General features: G+C 45.3%; 1 protein-coding gene across 4 annotated transcripts in view; it reads right to left on the reverse strand.

Annotated features, from left to right (window-relative positions):
• ATP11C (ATPase phospholipid transporting 11C) overlaps nt 1-18,963 on the reverse strand; it is a 192,471-nt gene that overhangs the window by 112,366 nt on the left and 61,142 nt on the right. The window contains exon 1 of one of the 4 annotated variants that reach the window (XM_069747032.1): nt 5,587-5,637. The exons of the other annotated variants lie outside the window; for them this stretch is intronic. Within the exon in view, the coding sequence (XP_069603133.1) occupies nt 5,587-5,637 (51 nt within the window). Of the gene's footprint in view, nt 1-5,586; nt 5,638-18,963 lie in introns of those variants that run through there. 4 annotated transcript variants of the gene reach the window in all.

Genomic DNA, 18,963 nt, shown 5'->3' on the forward strand with positions numbered 1-18,963 from the left:
TCAATGGCAACAAGACGAAGTCCGGCATCCGGCTGAGCTGGAATAGGACAGATCGAGACTGGCAGGAGAACGGCCCCAGCTCTGCTATGTCTAAGCGCCTTTGCCACAGATTATTACTAATTTAAGGCAGACTACCAGTGACAGATGGAAATTGGTGGGATTTACGAGCTTCTTTCTATGGCTTCCCTGGTGCTAAGGCTGTAATGGAAAGTTACTTGTTACAGAGCATAGAAAAGCACAAGCATGGAGGAAACATGTCCACCAGTTCATTCTTGATAAAAGCTTATGTTTGTCATGTAACAGATGAACATTTTGCTGGATCCGTGGAAAAGTCCGCATTCCCCACACTGGCTCCCATCATGCCCATGACGACAGCCGAGGAGCTACAAAGTAACCATGTCCGACCAGTGACTCTGCACTTCATAAAGGCTGAACATGTCCGACCAGTGACACTGCACTTCATAAAGGCTGAACATGTCCGACCAGTGACACTGCACTTAATAAAGGCTGAACATGTCCGACCAGTGACTGTGCACTTCATAAAGGCTGAACATGTCCGACCAGTGACACTGCACTTCATAAAGGCTGAACATGTCCGACCAGTGACACTGCACTTCATAAAGGCTGAACATGTCCGACCAGTGACTGTGCACTTCATAAAGGCTGAACATGTCCGACCAGTGACACTGCACTTCATAAAGGCTGAGCATGTCCGACCAGTGACACTGCACTTCATAAAGGCTGAGCATGTCCGACCAGTGACACTGCACTTCATAAAGGCTGAACATGTCCGACCAGTGACACTGCACTTCATAAAGGCTGAACATGTCCGACCAGTGATACTGCACTTCATAAAGGCTGAACATGTCCGACCAGTGACACTCCACTTCATAAAGGCTGAACATGTCCGACCAGTGACACTGCACTTCAGAAAGGCTGAACATGTCCGACCAGTGACTGTGCACTTCATAAAGGCTGAACATGTCCGACCAGTGACACTACACTTCATAAAGGCTGAACATGTCCGACCAGTGACACTGCACTTCATAAAGGCTGAACATGTCCGACCAGTGACACTGCACTTCATAAAGGCTGAACATGTCCGACCAGTGACACTGCACTTCATAAAGGCTGAACATGTCCGACCAGTGACTGTGCACTTCATAAAGGCTGAACATGTCCGACCAGTGACACTGCACTTCATAAAGGCTGAACATGTCCGACCAGTGACTGTGCACTTCATAAAGGCTGAACATGTCCGACCAGTGACACTGCACTTCATAAAGGCTGAACATGTCCGACCAGTGACACTGCACATCATAAAGGCTGAACATGTCCGACCAGTGACACTGCACATCATAAAGGCTGAACATGTCCAACCAGTGACACTACACTTCATAAAGGCTGAACATGTCCAACCAGTGACACTACACTTCATAAAGGCTGAACATGTCCGACCAGTGACACTGCACTTCATAAAGGCTGAACATGTCCGACCAGTGACACTGCACTTCATAAAGGCTGAACATGTCCGACCAGTGACACTGCACTTCATAAAGGCTGAACATGTCCGACCAGTGACACTGCACTTCATAAAGGCTGAACATGTCCGACCAGTGACACTGCACTTCATAAAGGCTGAACATGTCCAACTAGTGACACTGCACTTCATAAAGGCTGAACATGTCCGACTAGTGACACTGCACTTCATAAAGGCTGAACATGTCCGACCAGTGACACTGCACTTCATAAAGGCTGAACATGTCCGACCAGTGACTGTGCACTTCATAAAGGCTGAACATGTCCGACCAGTGACACTGCACTTCATAAAGGCTGAACATGTCCGACCAGTGACACTGCACATCATAAAGGCTGAACATGTCCGACCAGTGACACTGCACATCATAAAGGCTGAACATGTCCAACCAGTGACACTACACTTCATAAAGGCTGAACATGTCCAACCAGTGACACTACACTTCATAAAGGCTGAACATGTCCGACCAGTGACTGTGCACTTCATAAAGGCTGAACATGTCCGACCAGTGACACTGCACTTCATAAAGGCTGAACATGTCCGACCAGTGACACTGCACTTCATAAAGGCTGAATATGTCTTTATCTTCTTTCCATTTACTGAGTAGGATGTTAAAAGCTACAATTTGGTTTATTTCTGACAGCGCCTAACGACGTAAAGGAGCAAGAAAGAAGAACGAGGGTAAAGGAGGAAAATACTGTGTACATAACGTATCACATACACCGGCATCAGGAAATAAATATTTATCACACTTAAAATAACCAAAATGTTCCAAGGTGATAAGCCATTAGTCACTGCTATACACAGCGCTGTGCAGTTTATACAAGGACAGAAGGGAGACAGGAAGTTTGGTAACTATTAATGCATCACATTAAGGTCCTCTCCCACCGGCAGATAATCAGACAATAAGGCCATGTTCACACGTTGTGTTTTTTTATGCAAAGTTTAAGCAGCTTACAAAGAGCAGGTTTTTGCTGCGCTTTTTTTTTTACTGCATTTTCGTCTCAACTTTATTAGGTTTTGGAACCAAAAACGCAGCAAAACCTGATACTTGCGTGTTTGCAGTGTTTTTTGCATTAAATCAATGGATGAAAAATGCTGAAAGAATTACGCTGCATTTTGCCAAAAAACAAGTTGTTTGACAATACAATAAAGAAAAAAAAGGTGTGTGCATAAGATGTCTGATCTCTCAGATTTTGCTGGTACTGTGGAACACAAAATGGGATTGGACACATGTGCCGACAGGGCCATAAACTATAATGTGCAGACAGCAAACAGGCGTCATTTTCGGGAGTGTACGCCTACTGGAGACGGCCACCCGGACGCAGTCTACTACTTCAGCAAAATATTATCACTGAGAGGATTGGCAAACCATAAGAAATGTGGTCCTTGGTAGCGATGAGCAGTCATCCCCCACCACTAATTGTCAGCTTTCTGCCTATGCACAGAAATCTGCCCATCAATGACGTGGTCAGGGGTTGTACAGAGCTCATCAATAGAGACACAGTCCTGGAAACAAACCCAGGGTTTCTTATTATTTTGCCCTTATATTAGGCTGAGTCAGATGGGGCAGCATAAGCCCGCCGACAGATTCCCTATTATAATGTGTTTCTACACAAGGATGAGTTGTGTCCGGAACAAGCTTTGCTATCCCCATCACTCAGGCCTCGCTATGGGGCTCATCTCAGGACAATGGCTATATTGCTACACGAGTTCATATATAAGAACCCCAATGTTCTTAGTGCGTCATGTCCCTCCCCATTGGCCATTATAGCGGTTACCACCCTGTGCAGAGGCCCGTATCCTATTTACTTGTTCATGTTTAAGTCCTGGTACCAAGCGCCAAGAAAGTCACCGGTTTGTGTGATGACCAGGCCTTTTCACAGCACAAGACTGTACAGCACGGCCTTATGGCTATGTGCTCATGTAGGAAAAGAGGTGCAGAATTTTCTGCACAAAATCCGCATCTCCTGGCAGAATCCGCAGCCGTGTCTTTTGTGCAGTTTTTATGCGGAATTGATGTGGATTTTGTGCGGATTTTCTGCGGTTTTTGCCACTGCGGATTTTTAACACGGAGGGCTGCAGAAACGCTGCAGATCCGCACAAAAGAAGTGACATGCACTTCTTTGAAATCCGCAGCAATCCCAAGCTGATTTTTCCGCACCATCTGCACAGCTTTTTTTTTTATCCCATTGAATAACATTGTACTGCACATCACAGTGCGGATCTGCAGCGTTTCTGCATGGAAAAATCTGCAGCAAATCCGCATCGTGTGCACATAGCCTACACTCTGGTACGGGGAGCTGGAAACCCGCTGCTGCCAAGGATCAGGTCTGCGGTGCCCTGATGTCCGGCTCCCCTCAGTAATCAACAAGTTATCAGCTATCCTGTGCATACATCATGCTTTGGTAACTTCACGCATCCCCTTTAAGCAAAACACTTGTGATTGTTAGTAGCCCCCTCTTTTACCAAGCTGCCAAAGAGCCAAAAGATCAGACCCGAACCGCCATACAGATAAAATTACAAGAAAGAAGTCAAATATCTTTAGAGGTTTCCTGAAACAGAATAAAACTTCCCCAGGAGAATGTATATCTAGCCATCTTATCCATAATGCACTCCCCCCCCCCCACTGCTGTCTCTCTATATAGCCCCCCAGACACCAATGATACCTGTTCTGCTGATGATTCGTGAATAAAATCCTCCATCATGCAATTCTCCCACTTCTGTTTACAAGGTTGTTCTCGTGCTGCACCAGTTCTTTGGAATGCGCTACCCCACTCAAAGCGGATTTCAGGTAATAAACGTTCCTTCGGCTTCTACTTACAGTAGGCTAAAAATAATAAAAAATAATAAACTCAGGTGTTACTTACCCTGCCGAGCTACTGTACAATGCCACTGTTCCAGTCTCTGATGGCAGGAAGCAGCAGTGATATCACAACTATATCATATGTGACCACTGCAGCCAATCACTGGGCTCAGGGGCAATGTTGATGTAGACAGCACAAGGCGAGCGCAGTGATTGGCTTCTGCAATCACATGCTGTGTAGTTACAACATCACCTATCCAACCTGTCAACAAAGAGCAGGGGAGCCGTGGACCTGGAGAGGGTGGGCAGCACCTGAGCTCTGAACAATAGCTGATCGACAGTTTGCCAGGTGCTACCGCTGACATTCTTTATCCCCCCTATCCTTTGACCCCTTTTAAAATAATCTTTGGAGACAGATTATCAGGGATCTATGTCCGCCCCAAAGATCTTAACAGCTCATTTACATATTAAAAAAAGTGAATTTCTATAGAATAAGTAAATAGATCACAGGTATCAAGTAATAATTTTGTTCCATTTCCTACGACCTACATGCCCATACAGACGGCTTAGGAAGGTAGATTCTACTGACAGGTTCCCTTTAAAGGGGTATTCTCTTTTTTTTCATGAACACTCTCAGACTGCTAGCAGACAAAGCTTTTCCTTCCCATGGAAGACATGTGGGTGAGATGACGATGGGCTACCTGGCCCAAGTAACCGACCACTCTGAATTCAGCAGCGGCCGATAACCTAGGCAATAAGCTGTGCACAAACCTTCATTCTTGAGAATTGAAAGAACTTTTAAAGGAGGTCAATTTCAAAGGTGATTATTGTTTTTTTCCCGCATTTTGCAAATTCACCATTTACAAACTGGAGACCACTCCTTAAAAAAAAAAAAAAAAAATAGTATGCTCGTCTCGTCCAGCGCACCTTTAATAAACCCTGCAATAGGCATAACACAATCAGCTTTGTGCTTCTTTAAGAACCACTCAAAAACAGACAAAGGAAAACAACCATCCATCAGCACGTCTAGAAGGTCTAATAAATGAACCGATCATCTGAACAGGACACATGGCAGACACGTCAGCATAGCGAGCAGAAAACAGGCTGCCAGAAAAGATGCGGTATAGTAAAATAAAAAGGCTGAAACAAGGTCCTACTCCATGGTCAAGAACCCGGTTCTATAAAGAACAAATACTAATCAGTCACAATCACCAGAATCAAAAATTAAAGTCCGCCACCTTACCCATGGTGCCGCCAATGTAATGCCAGCTTCCTCGTTACTCGATGCATCCATTACAGCCAGAGCCAAGGTCTACGGCTTAGATCCGGGCAAAGCTGTACAGCAATTCAGCAGCCAGCGAGCCTTCTAAAAAGCCTCGGACAAAGGTCGGCAGAAGAATTTGTACAGAGGTAACAGTAAGGCCACGTGCACATGTTTAATATTTGGAGAGGTGGTTTATTTTGTTTGTTTTTTTAACATCAGTATTTGTAAGCCAAAATCAGTAGTGGAGCAGTCGGAGAAATAAGTACGGTATAATAGAAGCACGTCACCACTTCTGAAATTTTTACCTATTCCTGGATTTGGCTTACAAATATGGAGGTAAAAAACTCACCAAATACTGAACGTGTGCACGTGGCCTAACACAAATGCCAAGCAGCAGAAATCACGGCACAAGCGGGAGTATAGAAGTGTGCGAGATACGAGGATCAGCACAGCCCCTATGTATTGTATGAACAAATAAAAAGTATTATTCCAATGTAAAAAAAATAGTCGTAAAATTCTCCTCCACGCTGAAAGAACAAATATGGATACCAACGCCGCCTACTGAGTGTAGAGACCTCAGCTCCACAGCTAAGAACGTGTCCGCTCTACCATCATCACTACAGAGAAAAGGGTGAACCATGGCCGGATCTAAGAGAACGTTTAAAATTCCATTCAGTGGTCTCTTCTTCTCAGTTCAATCCATGGTCTTCATATCCGCGGTTATGCTTCATCTTAGAAGCTGAGCAGCGGTGCCGAGTCCACCTCATGGTAGATACCAGTGGTCCTAGATGGATCCTACTGACATTATTGGGTGTAACATGAGCACCGGATAAAAGAGTGGAACAACCAGTGCCAATTCACCATGTATCTTTGCTCAGACCTGTGATGGAGATTCTGGCTGAAGCCTCCACCACGGATGTGAGAGAGATATCTGAGTGTAGGAAAGCTGGGAGATGCCAAGTGTGGCTGCCATCGCCTCTTCCGGGACGGTGTAGTCGGTAGACTCTTGATTTATCATTAGGGAGGTATTTCGGAACAGAAGTTTTATGACCGTGTAGCCAGCCAAATGTTCCTTTGACAAGTCTGCTGGATGGGAGCTGTAATAATATGAACACAACTATTGGGACGCCTCTTAATCACAATGTCGGCCACAGCGCAAAAAACCAAGACAGTGTTCCCTCCCAGACATTTGTGACAGAATAACTTGCAGCAACGTGGTCGCCGACTCCAGCGCTTGTAGAACGATGCCATATTTCTAAGCTCAAGACCTTTCCTTTCTCCTAAATCTCTCCCCAACCCCATCGCCTGTGAGTGATATTATTGAAAAGTGGAAGGAACTGCAGCAATTCAGTGCAGACCCCAAGGTTACAGAGAGGGGTCATCAAGTGTAGGAGCAGAGGTCAGAAATGTCACCAATGCTCTGCTGACTATAACGGCAGAGTTCAGACCACGTTTGGGAACTTCATGGCCAGGCTGCTGCAAACAACCCCGCCAGTGGCTCGAAAATTATTCACCCCTTGGCTTTTTACCCATTTGGTTATATTACAACCTGTGTGTAAATATTTTTGTAATCAGATTTGTGCGTGATGCATCAGCACTAAATAGTCTAAGTTGATGAAGTGAAAACAATATAGACATAAATTAAATAAATTGAATCAAATAGCTACAAATTGACATGTATTCACTCCTTTTGAGATGAAGCCCCTAAAGCAGGGGTGTCAAACTGCATTGCTCAAGGGCTGCAAACAGGTCATGTTTTCAGGATTTCCTTGTATTGCACAGGTGATAATTTAATCACCTACACACACAATGATTACAGCACCTTGTGCAAAGCTAAGGAAATCTTGAAAACACGCATGGTTCGTGGCCCTCGTGGAATGCAGTTTGACACCCCTGCCCTAAAGATTTCCTTCCCCAATAAGTCCCATGCTTAGTTAAAGGAAGTTCCCCTGTATGAAATCTAGGCGTCACATGGTCCATCGGTATATACACTTTACCTTGTCAGAAAGGCCACAGAGGCTGCAACACCATCAACAAGAGGCTCCACTGACCAAACACCATGAAGACCAAGGAGATCTCCAAACAAGTCAGCGACAAAGTTGTTGAAGTACAAGTCAGGATTGGGTTTTAAAAATAAAAAGTCCTAATCTCTGATGATCCCAGGAACACCATCAAATAGAAAGAACATGGTAACACAACAAACCTGCGAAGAGAGAGCCGCCCACCAAAACTCTCAGCCCAGGCGAGGAGGGCATTAATCAGAGATACAGCACAGAGACCAAAGGTAACCCTGAAGGAGCTGCAAAGTTCCCAAGCAGAGCCTGGGCTATCTGTCCATGCGACCACAAAAAGCTGTACAATCCATAAGAGGTGGCCCTCATGGAAAAGTGGCCAGAAAAAAACCTATACTTACCCAAAAATTGTAAGGCTTGTTTTGTGTTTGACAAAAGACATGTGGAAGACTCCTCAAATATATGGCGGAAGATGCTGTGGTCAGATAAAACCAAAATTGAACTTTTTAGCTATCAAGGTAAATGCTATCTCTAGCGCCAAACCAACACAGGTCATCACCCCAAAAACACCATCCCACAGTAAAATATGGTGGTGGCAGCATCATGCTGTGGGAATGTTTTTCAACAGCAGGAACAGGTAAATTGGCATGAGTCGAGGGTAAGATGGATGGTGTGAAATACAGGGGTATTGTTGACCCAAAACCGGTTTCAATCAGCTAGTGATTTGAGACTGGGATGGAAGATTACCTTCAAACAAGACAAACCAAAGCAACACTCAAGGTGGTTTAAAGGGAAGTGTGTAAATGCTTTGGAGTAGCCTACTCAAAGCCTAGACCATAATCTAATTGAGAATCTGTGGTCAGGCTTGAAGATTGCTGTTCACCAGAGGAAACCATCTAACTTGAAGGAGCTGGAGCAGTTTTGCCTTAGGCTGGGTTCACACTGCGTTGTGTGAACCCGTTTAATGGACCACTCTACACCGCGGCATAACGCGGTGTAACGTAGTCCGTTAACGCCGCCATTACTGGCAATGGTAAACGCATCGCTAGCGCACGCCCACAATGGGCGTGCGCTAGCGATGTGCTGTCATTGAGTGACGGACCGAGACGCGGGCTGCAGCGTTTCCGGGTCCATCACTAGTAGCGCACTGCTAGCGCAGATGGAGCTAGCAGATGCTCCATCTGCGCTAGCGCAGTGCCAAAGTCGGCACTGGCGTTAGTGCAGTCCGTTTAACGGATTTGTTGAATGGACTGCACAACGCAAGTGTGAACCTAGCCTTAAGGAATGGGCAAAATTCCAACTGGCAAGATGTGAAAAGCTCATAGAAGCTGATCCAAGGTGAATTGCTGCGGTAATTGCTACAAAAGGAGGCTCTAAAAAGTAGTGATGTTAGGAGGGTTAATAGTTATGCACACTGAAGTTTTCAGTTATTTTATCTTATTGTTGTTTATTTCACTATAAAAAGAAAGACAAATGTTTACAGTTTACAGTTGTAGGCATGTTCTTTACATGAACTGATGCAAACCCTCAAAAAACAGTGAAATTCCAGGTTGGGAGGCATCATGGCACGGAAAATGCAAGGGTGTCAATACTTTCACAAGCCACTGCACACTACCAAGTACAAGCATTAGATGGAAAGGTGGAAAGTCGCCACCACTGGACTCTAGAGCAGTGGAAACATATCCTGTTAAGTGACGAATCTACGACGGACGAGTTTGTTTGGTAAACGACGGAAGGAGAACATTACCTGAATGCAATGTGCCAACTATAAATTTTGGTGGTGAGGGATCATAGTGTAGGTTTTGATCTCGGGGGTTGGACCTTAGCCACTTTGTTCCAGTAAAGGGCAATCCCAATTCTCCAGAATACCAGACATTTCGGACAATTGTATACTTCCATGTTTGGGGAAGGCCCTTTTCTGCTCCAGCACAATAACGGGCCTGATTTATGCACTACGGCACACAGATAGTTGTGTGTGTTTGGGGTTAAGAACTTGACTGGCGGTCACCTCCAACACCTTTGGGAGGAACTAGAGCAGAGATTGTGAGCCAGGCATTTTGCTCCAACATCAGGGTTGGACTTTACAAATGCTCTTCTGGACGAAAGGGTAAAAATTTGTCACCGACTCCTAGAAAATCTTGTTGAAATCTTTCCCAGAAGAGAGATGGCTGTTATGGACTAACTCCATATTAATGCCTATGGATTTAAAATGAGACGCCATAAAAACCCCTGTATTCTGGACTAGCGATAACAAGTATGTTGTGGGGACTAACTAATGTTAAACCCTAGGTCAGGATTTGCACGTTGCAGACGCAATGTTTTTACCAACGTCGCCTGTAGGTGCCATGAAACGGTCTCACAGTAAGCCACATGCAGATTTGTTGTGTGAACGCGACCCAAGATGGGGTGGATCTCTTAGAGATGGCCTCCTGCAGCGCTTATACTGTACTTCCCGCTGGCAGGACTCGGATTTATGCTATGAGCGCATTTAAAGACTATGGTTTGTACACAAGAGACAGGAATAATGCTATTTATAATATCCAGAAAATCCAGGAATCCATCATATGGCAGCAAAAAGCTCTGGAGACATAACACCAGTGTGTTCACATGTCTGAGGTCAGAGTACAGGGCTGGAAATTACATGAATGCCTATGGGAGAAAAACTGAATGTGATCTGCGAATATCCACGAGCCAAGAATGTAACTTATTTGCAATTCTTTATCTAAAGTAGAGGTGGCAGAGAGAAAGCAGGCGGCAGGTGGTGAACACCACGGAATTTGAGGCTGGCACCAAATGTATCTGTTACCGCAAGCGCTGAGCTATAATGCGGGTAGCATTCTCTTAAGGTACCGTCACACTGAACAATATCGCTAGCGATCCGTGACGTTGCAGCGTCCTGGATAGCGATATCGTTCAGTTCGACACGCAGCAGCGATCAGGCCCCTGCTGTGATGTCGTTGGTCGCTGCAGAAAGTCCAGAACTTTATTTCGTCGCTGGACTTCCTGCAGACATCGCTGAATCGGCGTGTGTGATGCCAATTCAGCGATGTCTTTGCTGGTAACCAGGGTAAACATCGGGTTACTAAGCGCAGGGCCGCGCTTAGTAATCCGATGTTTACCCTGGTTACCAGCGTAAAAGTAAAAAAAAAAAACCAAACACTACATACTTACCTTCCGCTGTCTGTCCTCGGCGCTGTGCTTCTCTGCACTGGCTGTGAGCACCGGCCAGCCGGAAAGCAGAGCGGTGACGTCACCGCTGTGCTTTCCGGCCGCTGCGCTTACATAGTGCAGAGGAGAGCACAGCGCCGGAGGACAGACAGCTGAATGTAAGTATGTAGTGTGTTTTTTTTTACTTTTACGCTGGTAACCAGGGTAAACATCGGGTTACTAAGCGCAGCCCTGCGTTTAGTAACCCGATGTTTACCCTGGTTACCCGGGGACCTCGGGATCTTTGGTCGCTGGAGAGCTGTCTGTGTGACAGCTCTCCAGCGACCACACAGTGACGCTGCAGCGATCGGCATCGTTGTCGGTATCGCTGCAGCGTCGCTTAGTGTGACGGGACCTTTACCTTAACTAAGGCCCACGTGGGGCAGGGGCAGAACACAGTGCACGGACTGGCCGGCGGCTCTCTCCACCCAAGTGTGACAGCCTTATAGAAATACAAGAAGTTGACACGCTCAGGTAGGTAGAGCCGCCGGCCAGTCCGTACACTGCGATACTATCTCAGTCCGATTTACACGGCCATCCGAAGGCTGATTTAAGCCCACAGATGATCGAATTTGTGTCTTTTTTGGCACCAGGGAGTCATTCCCAAATCCTTCTACTGCAGTTTTACTGACTCCCCAACACAAGGTGTATCCAATTTGGTAAAAATGTGAAAAGGTCATCTCATGACATCAGAATAACTTTTTGATGCTTCGGATAAACCCCCCCAAAACATGCAGCGGTCAGACAACCTGGCCAGTCACCACTTACGCCAATTTATTTCCACTTTGTAATGAAAGGAAGCGAAAATGATGAGTGAAGGCCGACTTGCAAATAACAATAATGGATTCGAGCTGCAGCCTCCCAGGAGAAGTAAAAGGATATATTAGAAGACTATAAAACACGCATTATACACAGGCGGAATAAAGAAGGAAGTGCTACTTGCAGCTTTGTATGGAAGAATGGGCCGGGGTATAATTGCCATCTTTCTGTTTTAGGTTTCCAAAAATACCAATTAAAAACCAGGGTATATTTTAAAAAAGCCTCAATTATAGGGAGGAGCACATTATGATGTATGGAATATACATGTGGAGAAAGTCCCAGCCGAAATGTTAACACGTTACAGGCTGAACTCACAGAGCGAGGTGCATAGGCCAAAAATTAAAGGTCAATGGACATCGACGTGGGGACAATGAACAGTGGGGAAGTTCAGAGTCTTCATCTCTGTGTGTAACAAAACCTGAAACAAAGATCATGAAATAACAGAGACAGGTAAGTGGCACAGAGGGAGTACAATGGTGACCACCCTGCGGCAGCAGATCCAAGAGAGGCCGGTTATAGAATTCGGCTAGGTTCGGGCCATGTTTGGGGCGAGCACCCATGGGTGTCATTACCCGGGTGTATTCCTGTGTGGTTTGTCAGTATAGTCCTGCCTCAACTCTATTGTGGACTAAGCTTTCAGTCTAAAAATGTCACCCAGCAGGTAGGTGATCCAGTGTAATTATGGGGTCAACCCTCACATACAGCCCAGCTCCTGAGCCCACTACATTTTTTGGACACATTCAGTGTGTGATAATCATTATGATTATATGTCAACACAAAGTAATGAAAAAAGACCAAAAAAACTTTTATTTATTTTTAATAATTTTAATCAGCATGGAAAATTATGGAACTTTGCAAGTCACTTTATTAGAGAATTCGTCTTCAGTTGTGTAAAAACAATATGCATGCGAGTGGCTTCCTAATGCCGGCGTTTCCCAGTCTATCTGCCGGCTTCAGCTGCACCGATATTTGGAGAACAGATGATGGCAGTGATGGTCAGTACCTGTCACCTCCTCCGAGTGTTGCGCTTAGGGCTCGCTCATACTGGTGGAGATTCTCTCTTTTGAGAGGTTCAGCCTGATTATGCCAATGATGCTAGGCTCAAACTTTAGAGCTAGTCCCGAGTGTCATCTGACCGTGCTCCAATTCACTCACCTGAGAAATCGCAGCACAGGTGTCGAGAAGATGGAGGACTTAAAGGGAACCTGTCACCTGAATTTGGCGGGACCGGTTTTGCCATCACCTGTACTCCAAAAGAGTACGTTCTGATACCAAAATAGGTAAAGGCAGGGAAGTAGGCTGGGAAAAATCAGGGGGTGTGGAAGCCGCTTTAATGCATTTTTTTTAGAAATGAAAACACATAACTTAATGAAGTGCTCTGCAAAGTTATGTACAAAATTAAAAAAATACCGTAGTAATAATAATAATAATAATAATAAAAGTAAAGTTTAGTTATTCTGAGGACATGAAATGTTTTATTGGTAGCACTCAGCCTGATTCTTAAAAGGTGGGCCTACACAATCGTGGACATGCTCACACAGGCCAATGGTTGGGAATCAGCGCTCGTTCAACTGTGGAGATGCCGTGGAAATTTTTGCATGTGGCATTTACCATTGTGCAGAAGGAGCGGAGGAGCAGCATATGTCACACGTGAGACTCGCACGTAGATCTGCAGCATCTCAAGCTCGCAGCTCCTGTGGATCTATGCACATTTTGAAGCATGTTCTTAAGGTATGTGCACATGGTCAGTAAACGCAGCAGGTTGGACGCTGCGTACTTCCACAGCGTCCAACCTGCAGGGTCCAGATGATATCCCATGCCCACTATGCATCCAGGGACTTAGAATGTGAATCTAAGTGTGAGTCATCTTCATCACCGCACTTCTCATGATGTTGCCTCATTCACGCCACCAGGCCTTGCATCTCTTTGTTGCATCGTTTGCATTTTGCACGCATGCCTGCCTTACCGATAGGCGAAGGAGCTTCATTAAAATATTCCCAAACTGGGTCTCTTTTACGGCCTGCTGCCATTATAAGGAAAGAATGTAATAAACCGCAGATCGTACACACAAACAGATCCAGACTTGTCTGTCTGTGGCTATGCTGCAGTATTGTGCTCAAAGTTTCACTTTCATTTTCTTGTCTGCTTGCCCTTCCTCCTCCTCACACTTAGATTCACATTCTTCTTGTGTTGTGCAGATCTATTCCACTCCAAACAATCAGAAACATATTGTCTAACTTCTTGGACTTGGCACTGAAGGGGTTGATTCTGTATTCATAGGTTTGTAGAACAATAGGATTAAGGTCTTTTTCTCAACTCTGTTCATGTTGTAACATTTTTGCCGTGAAGAAGAGGCTGGGACCTCTGCGGAGTCAAATTCAGTTTTGAGAACTGCGAAAGTAAAGCGAGCGTCTGTGATAATATAGGAGAGAAACTGCCCACTAATCCTACAGAAACCTCTGGAAGAGCATGGCATTGTGAATGTTACACATATACAGCCTTTATTCTACTGAGTTAAACAACTCAGCTTTATCTCATGATGGAAGAACCTTTGGATGGTAAAATATTTTCCTCAAAAAGCAGTTTATTGAAAAAAATCCGATTTAAATCAAAAAAATCCGATTTTTTTGATTTTTTTTAAAAAAAACATTGATTTTTATCCACCCTGGTTACCGTTGTAAATGCGCTTAGTAACCCGATATTTACCCTGGTTACCAGTGAAGACATCGCTGGATCGGTGTCACACACGCCGATCCAGCGATGTCAGCGGGAGATCCAGCGACAAAATTAAGTTCTGGACTTTCCCCAGCGACCAACGATCTCCCAGCAGGGGCCTGATCGTTGGTCGCTGTCACACAGAGCGATTTTGCTAACAATATCGTTGCTACGTCACAAAAAGCAACGATATCGTTAACGATATTGTTATGTGTGACGGTACCTAGACTAATGTTGGCCTGTGTGACGCCGATCCAGCGATGTCTTCACTGGTAACCAGGGTAAACATCGGGTTACTAAGCCCCGATGTTTACCCTGGTTACCAGCGTAAACGTTAAAAAAACAAACACCGGAAAGAGCGCCGGAGGACAGACAGCTGAAGGTAAGTATGTAGTGTTTGTTTTTTTAACGTTTACGCTGGTAACCAGGGTAAACATCGGGTTACTAAGTGTGGCCCTGCGCTTAGTAATCCGATGTTTACCCTGGTTACCGGGGACCTCGGGATCGTTGGTCGCTGGAGAGCTGTCTGTGTGACAGCTCTCCAGCGACGCTGCAGCGATCGACATCGTTGTCGGTATCGCTGCAGCGTCGCTCAGTGTGAAGGTACCTTAACCTGACAATATCTGATGGGTACGGATGTCGGTCTAATTTTGGAGTGCTGGTGATAGCATTGTTCTCCTGGAGATAAGCTACAGGGTGACGTGTAATCAGTTGGCAGCTTATCATCAGATTATGGCTTTCTAAAAGAGAACCACATGAGCGCGTGGCCCAATGAGTGGTCCGTTGTATGGGAGAGAGGGCCGAGATGGCTGTAGCCGAAGCATCTCCTCGTTCAAAACATATGTAGGCTCAGCCAAATGCAGCACTTGTATGGGGAGTAGGGAAAGAAAGAACTGTTGGTTGCATTCTCGTTTAGCTGACAACTCAAGGCCGCCATACACCTTAAATAGTTCGGCCACCAGCTCTGTAGCTCTCCTGACTCCCCCATACAGGGAATGCTTGGCTCGGCAGGGTGGTCCTGTGTTTTCCACTAGAGAGCTGCTGACTCCCTTACAGAGACTTATCTCCTGGCAGAACAAAAGGATGGGGTGTCGTAATTATATAGGCCAGATCCTTCTCTCCCTGTTGGGTTACAGTTGGGGTGTGTGTGTGTGTGTGTGTGTGTGTGTGTGTGTGTGTGTGTGTGTGTGTGTGTGTGTGTGTGTGTGTATGTATACACACACACACACACACACACACACACACACACACACACACACACACTAGATGGTGGCCCGATTCTAACACATCGGGTATTCTAGGATATGTATGTATGTATATAGCAGCCAAATAGTATACAGCAAATACGTGGTCTGTGCTATATACTATGTGGCTGCTATATACATACATATTGTAGAATACCCGATGCATTAATACAGGCCACGCAGTATATAACAGTGGCCACACAGTATATAATACAGCCCACATACTAAATAACACAACCCACGCAGTATATAGAAGCCACGCAGTATATAACACAGGCGACATAGTATATAACACAGGGCACGCATTATATAACACGGCACGTAGTATATAGCACAGCCCACGCAGTATATCACACAGCCCACGCACTATATAGCAGCCACAAAGTATATAGCACAGCCCACGTAACATAACAGAGCACGTAATATATAGCACAGCCCACGCACTATATAACACAGCCCACGCACTATATAACACAGCCCACGTACTATATAACACAGCCCACGTACTATATAACACAGCCCACATACTATGTAAACACAGCCCACCTACTATATAAACACAGCCCACGCAGTATATAACACAGGCGATGTAGTATATAACACAGCCCACGTAATAACACAGGGCACGTAGTATATAGCACAGCCCACGGAGTATATCACACAGTCCACAGAGTATATAACACTGCCCATGTAGTATATAGCAGTCACATGGTATATAACACTGCCCACGCAGTATTTAGCAGTGTGGGCACCATATTCCTGTTAAATAAAATAGTTAAAATACAAAACAGTTATATACTCACCCCCTGGGATCCAGCGAAACTCTGGCGATGCGCGCGCGGCTGCTGCTATCTAACGTTCCCAGGATGACCGCTAAGTCTTCTGGGTAATTTCGCAATGCATCTCTGGGAACGGAAGATGGCGGCCGGCGCGAGCGCATCGTCAGACGACGGAAGGTGAGAATAGCAGGTTTTTTGTTTTTTATTATTTTTAACATTACATCTTTTTACTATTGATGCTGCTTAAGCAGCATCAATAGTAAAAAAGTTGGGGACACACAGGGTTAATAGCAGCGGTAACGGAGTGCGGTACCCGCGGCCCGTTACCGCTGGCATTAACCCTGTGTGAGCGGTGAGTGGAGGGGAATACGGAGCGGGCGCCGGGCACTGACTGCAGGGGAGGGACTAATCGGACTGTGCCCGTCACTGATTGGTCACAGTAGCCATGACAGGCAGCTGGCGAGACCAATCAGCGACACGGGATTTCCGTTACGGAAGTTGCTGACAGAAAGTACCCCTTAGAGATATATATATAAATCCTGCACATTTACTACAAAAAATGGAGTGCTGCCTTCTTTTTTGAAATATATATATTTGGAAGATTTGGACAAGTTCAATCTAGTTTGTATCTAAACAAACTTTTTTTCCTGTAAGATTTTTTTGACTGCTCAAACACGAGAATTTAACGGAGCCTTGCACCCATCCGATTCATTTAGCGTTTCCTACAAATATAGCACCAACTCATAAGTTCTACATGTAGAAAAAGATTTTGTAGTAGGAATGTGGAGGAGTTGCAATCATTAACATCAGGGTAGTAGGATTCTTCAGAACAAGCTGAGGCAGCTCCAGTAGAGCCACACTTCCAGTAGTCATCTATACCCGTCACGGAGATCGTGAAGGAGCAGCACAATTGTCTGCTCCATATATTCCCGTGAGGTTTGGCTAGAAGAAAACAATGCTGCTATCTTGAAGGCAGTAGTCGTCTCACGAGACTGTGTCTGCTTGAGATTTCACATTTGGAATTGCCAACTATTTTGTTAACAAAAAGCAAGCCAAATGGGCAATTCTCAATCTTAAGCACACTCATCAATCTAAAGAAAATCCTGCATCAACGCCGGCACCAGTCAAGTGCTTTATAAAAGAGGATGCTTCCGATGGGGAAGATCCGGCCAAGAGCATTTCAGCCTCTGAAGCCTTTTTACCAAGTCCCATGTCTGTTATTTAGTAATAATGGAGCAGAAAAGAAATCTGTACTAACAGCTCTGAAGAAGTCCAGGATGTGAGTGGTGCGGTAATGTCCGCTAATGCAGATCAGGAGGACAGTCAATCGCTCTTAATCAAATGAAGTGCTGGTTCCAGACAGGATCCATAACTTCCATATATAAGAGTAGGCAACCTCTGCCAACTGGATAAGCCTCTGAAGAAGTAATTATATATAGCTTTTACTCAGCCAGACACAAATAATGTACGAGCACAAAGCAGGGCTGAAGGCCCAGTCACTGGGTCACCATGAACAGAGATCACACCAAGGTTTGATGTTCTCCATGCATTTGGTGGCCAGGAGCTTCCACCCGGTCCAATACAGTCACAGCCCACTCCGAGAACATTGTGAACGAGGGGGCTGGCGCTTCTTCCACAAGTGTGCATTGGGGGCTCGGATTTTTGCTGGGCTTAAGAAGGTACAATTCTGACTAATGGGGAGAGAAACTAAAATGTAAGGAAAAATTTGTACATCCTCATCTGCAGAGTGGCATCTAAACAGGGGACAATCCCATTAGAGTAAGTATGGAAAAGTGGTGGTACATGCACAAATCTTTCCATGGCAGGAGACACGTGCAACGACCTTTTCATTCATTCATTGAGCCATGATATGGGGCTCTGTTCTTGACATAGGTGTGGATCAGAAAAGCGAGATCCACAACCAGCAGATAGCTCTAGCATAGCCTGTAGATCGGTCACTATCTGAGATGGGGATACCCCTTTAGCAATAATGATAACTCCACCTGTGGTGAGAGTGCACCCCATCTCTCGCATTGGCCATCAGGGGCCAAATGATATGTCCGCACCTCTACATAGTGTCCTTCCGGATCTCTAAGCACATACCTTGTGATACTTCATGTGCTGGAGGATGATATGGGGGTGCAGGATTTAGAGAACGTAGTCAGACATGAATTTATGATTTTGGAGAGGACTTGCTGGCCACGCTCAGTTCTGTTGCATCAATTTATTCTGCAAAACCAAGCATGTAATAGCTGTGAAATAGAACGATTGGCCAGCTAACCAATTGGATGCTTTCTTCCAATAGATGGAGAAAGAACAAAGTAATGTCATGCTGTTCTGGAGAATCTACAGAGCTGAAATGTTACAGAGATTGGTCACGTCACTGAACAATACATGGTGAGAAGGGGAGAACAACAAAGATGCAGCGGATGGAATCGGCAGAAACACATTCTAGGAGGAAAGCTTTGGCCTTTCTGGTTATTTGCCAGTAGTAACACTTGCAGCTCCCAGTGTGATCCATCACACACTTATCTGCTGGTCCATGGCCTTGTGTCTCCCAGGATGTGGCGATGTGTAACG

The sequence above is a fragment of the Ranitomeya imitator genome, chromosome 2, assembly GCF_032444005.1.
Source record: "Ranitomeya imitator isolate aRanImi1 chromosome 2, aRanImi1.pri, whole genome shotgun sequence".
NCBI classification, from domain to species: Eukaryota; Metazoa; Chordata; class Amphibia; order Anura; family Dendrobatidae; genus Ranitomeya; species Ranitomeya imitator.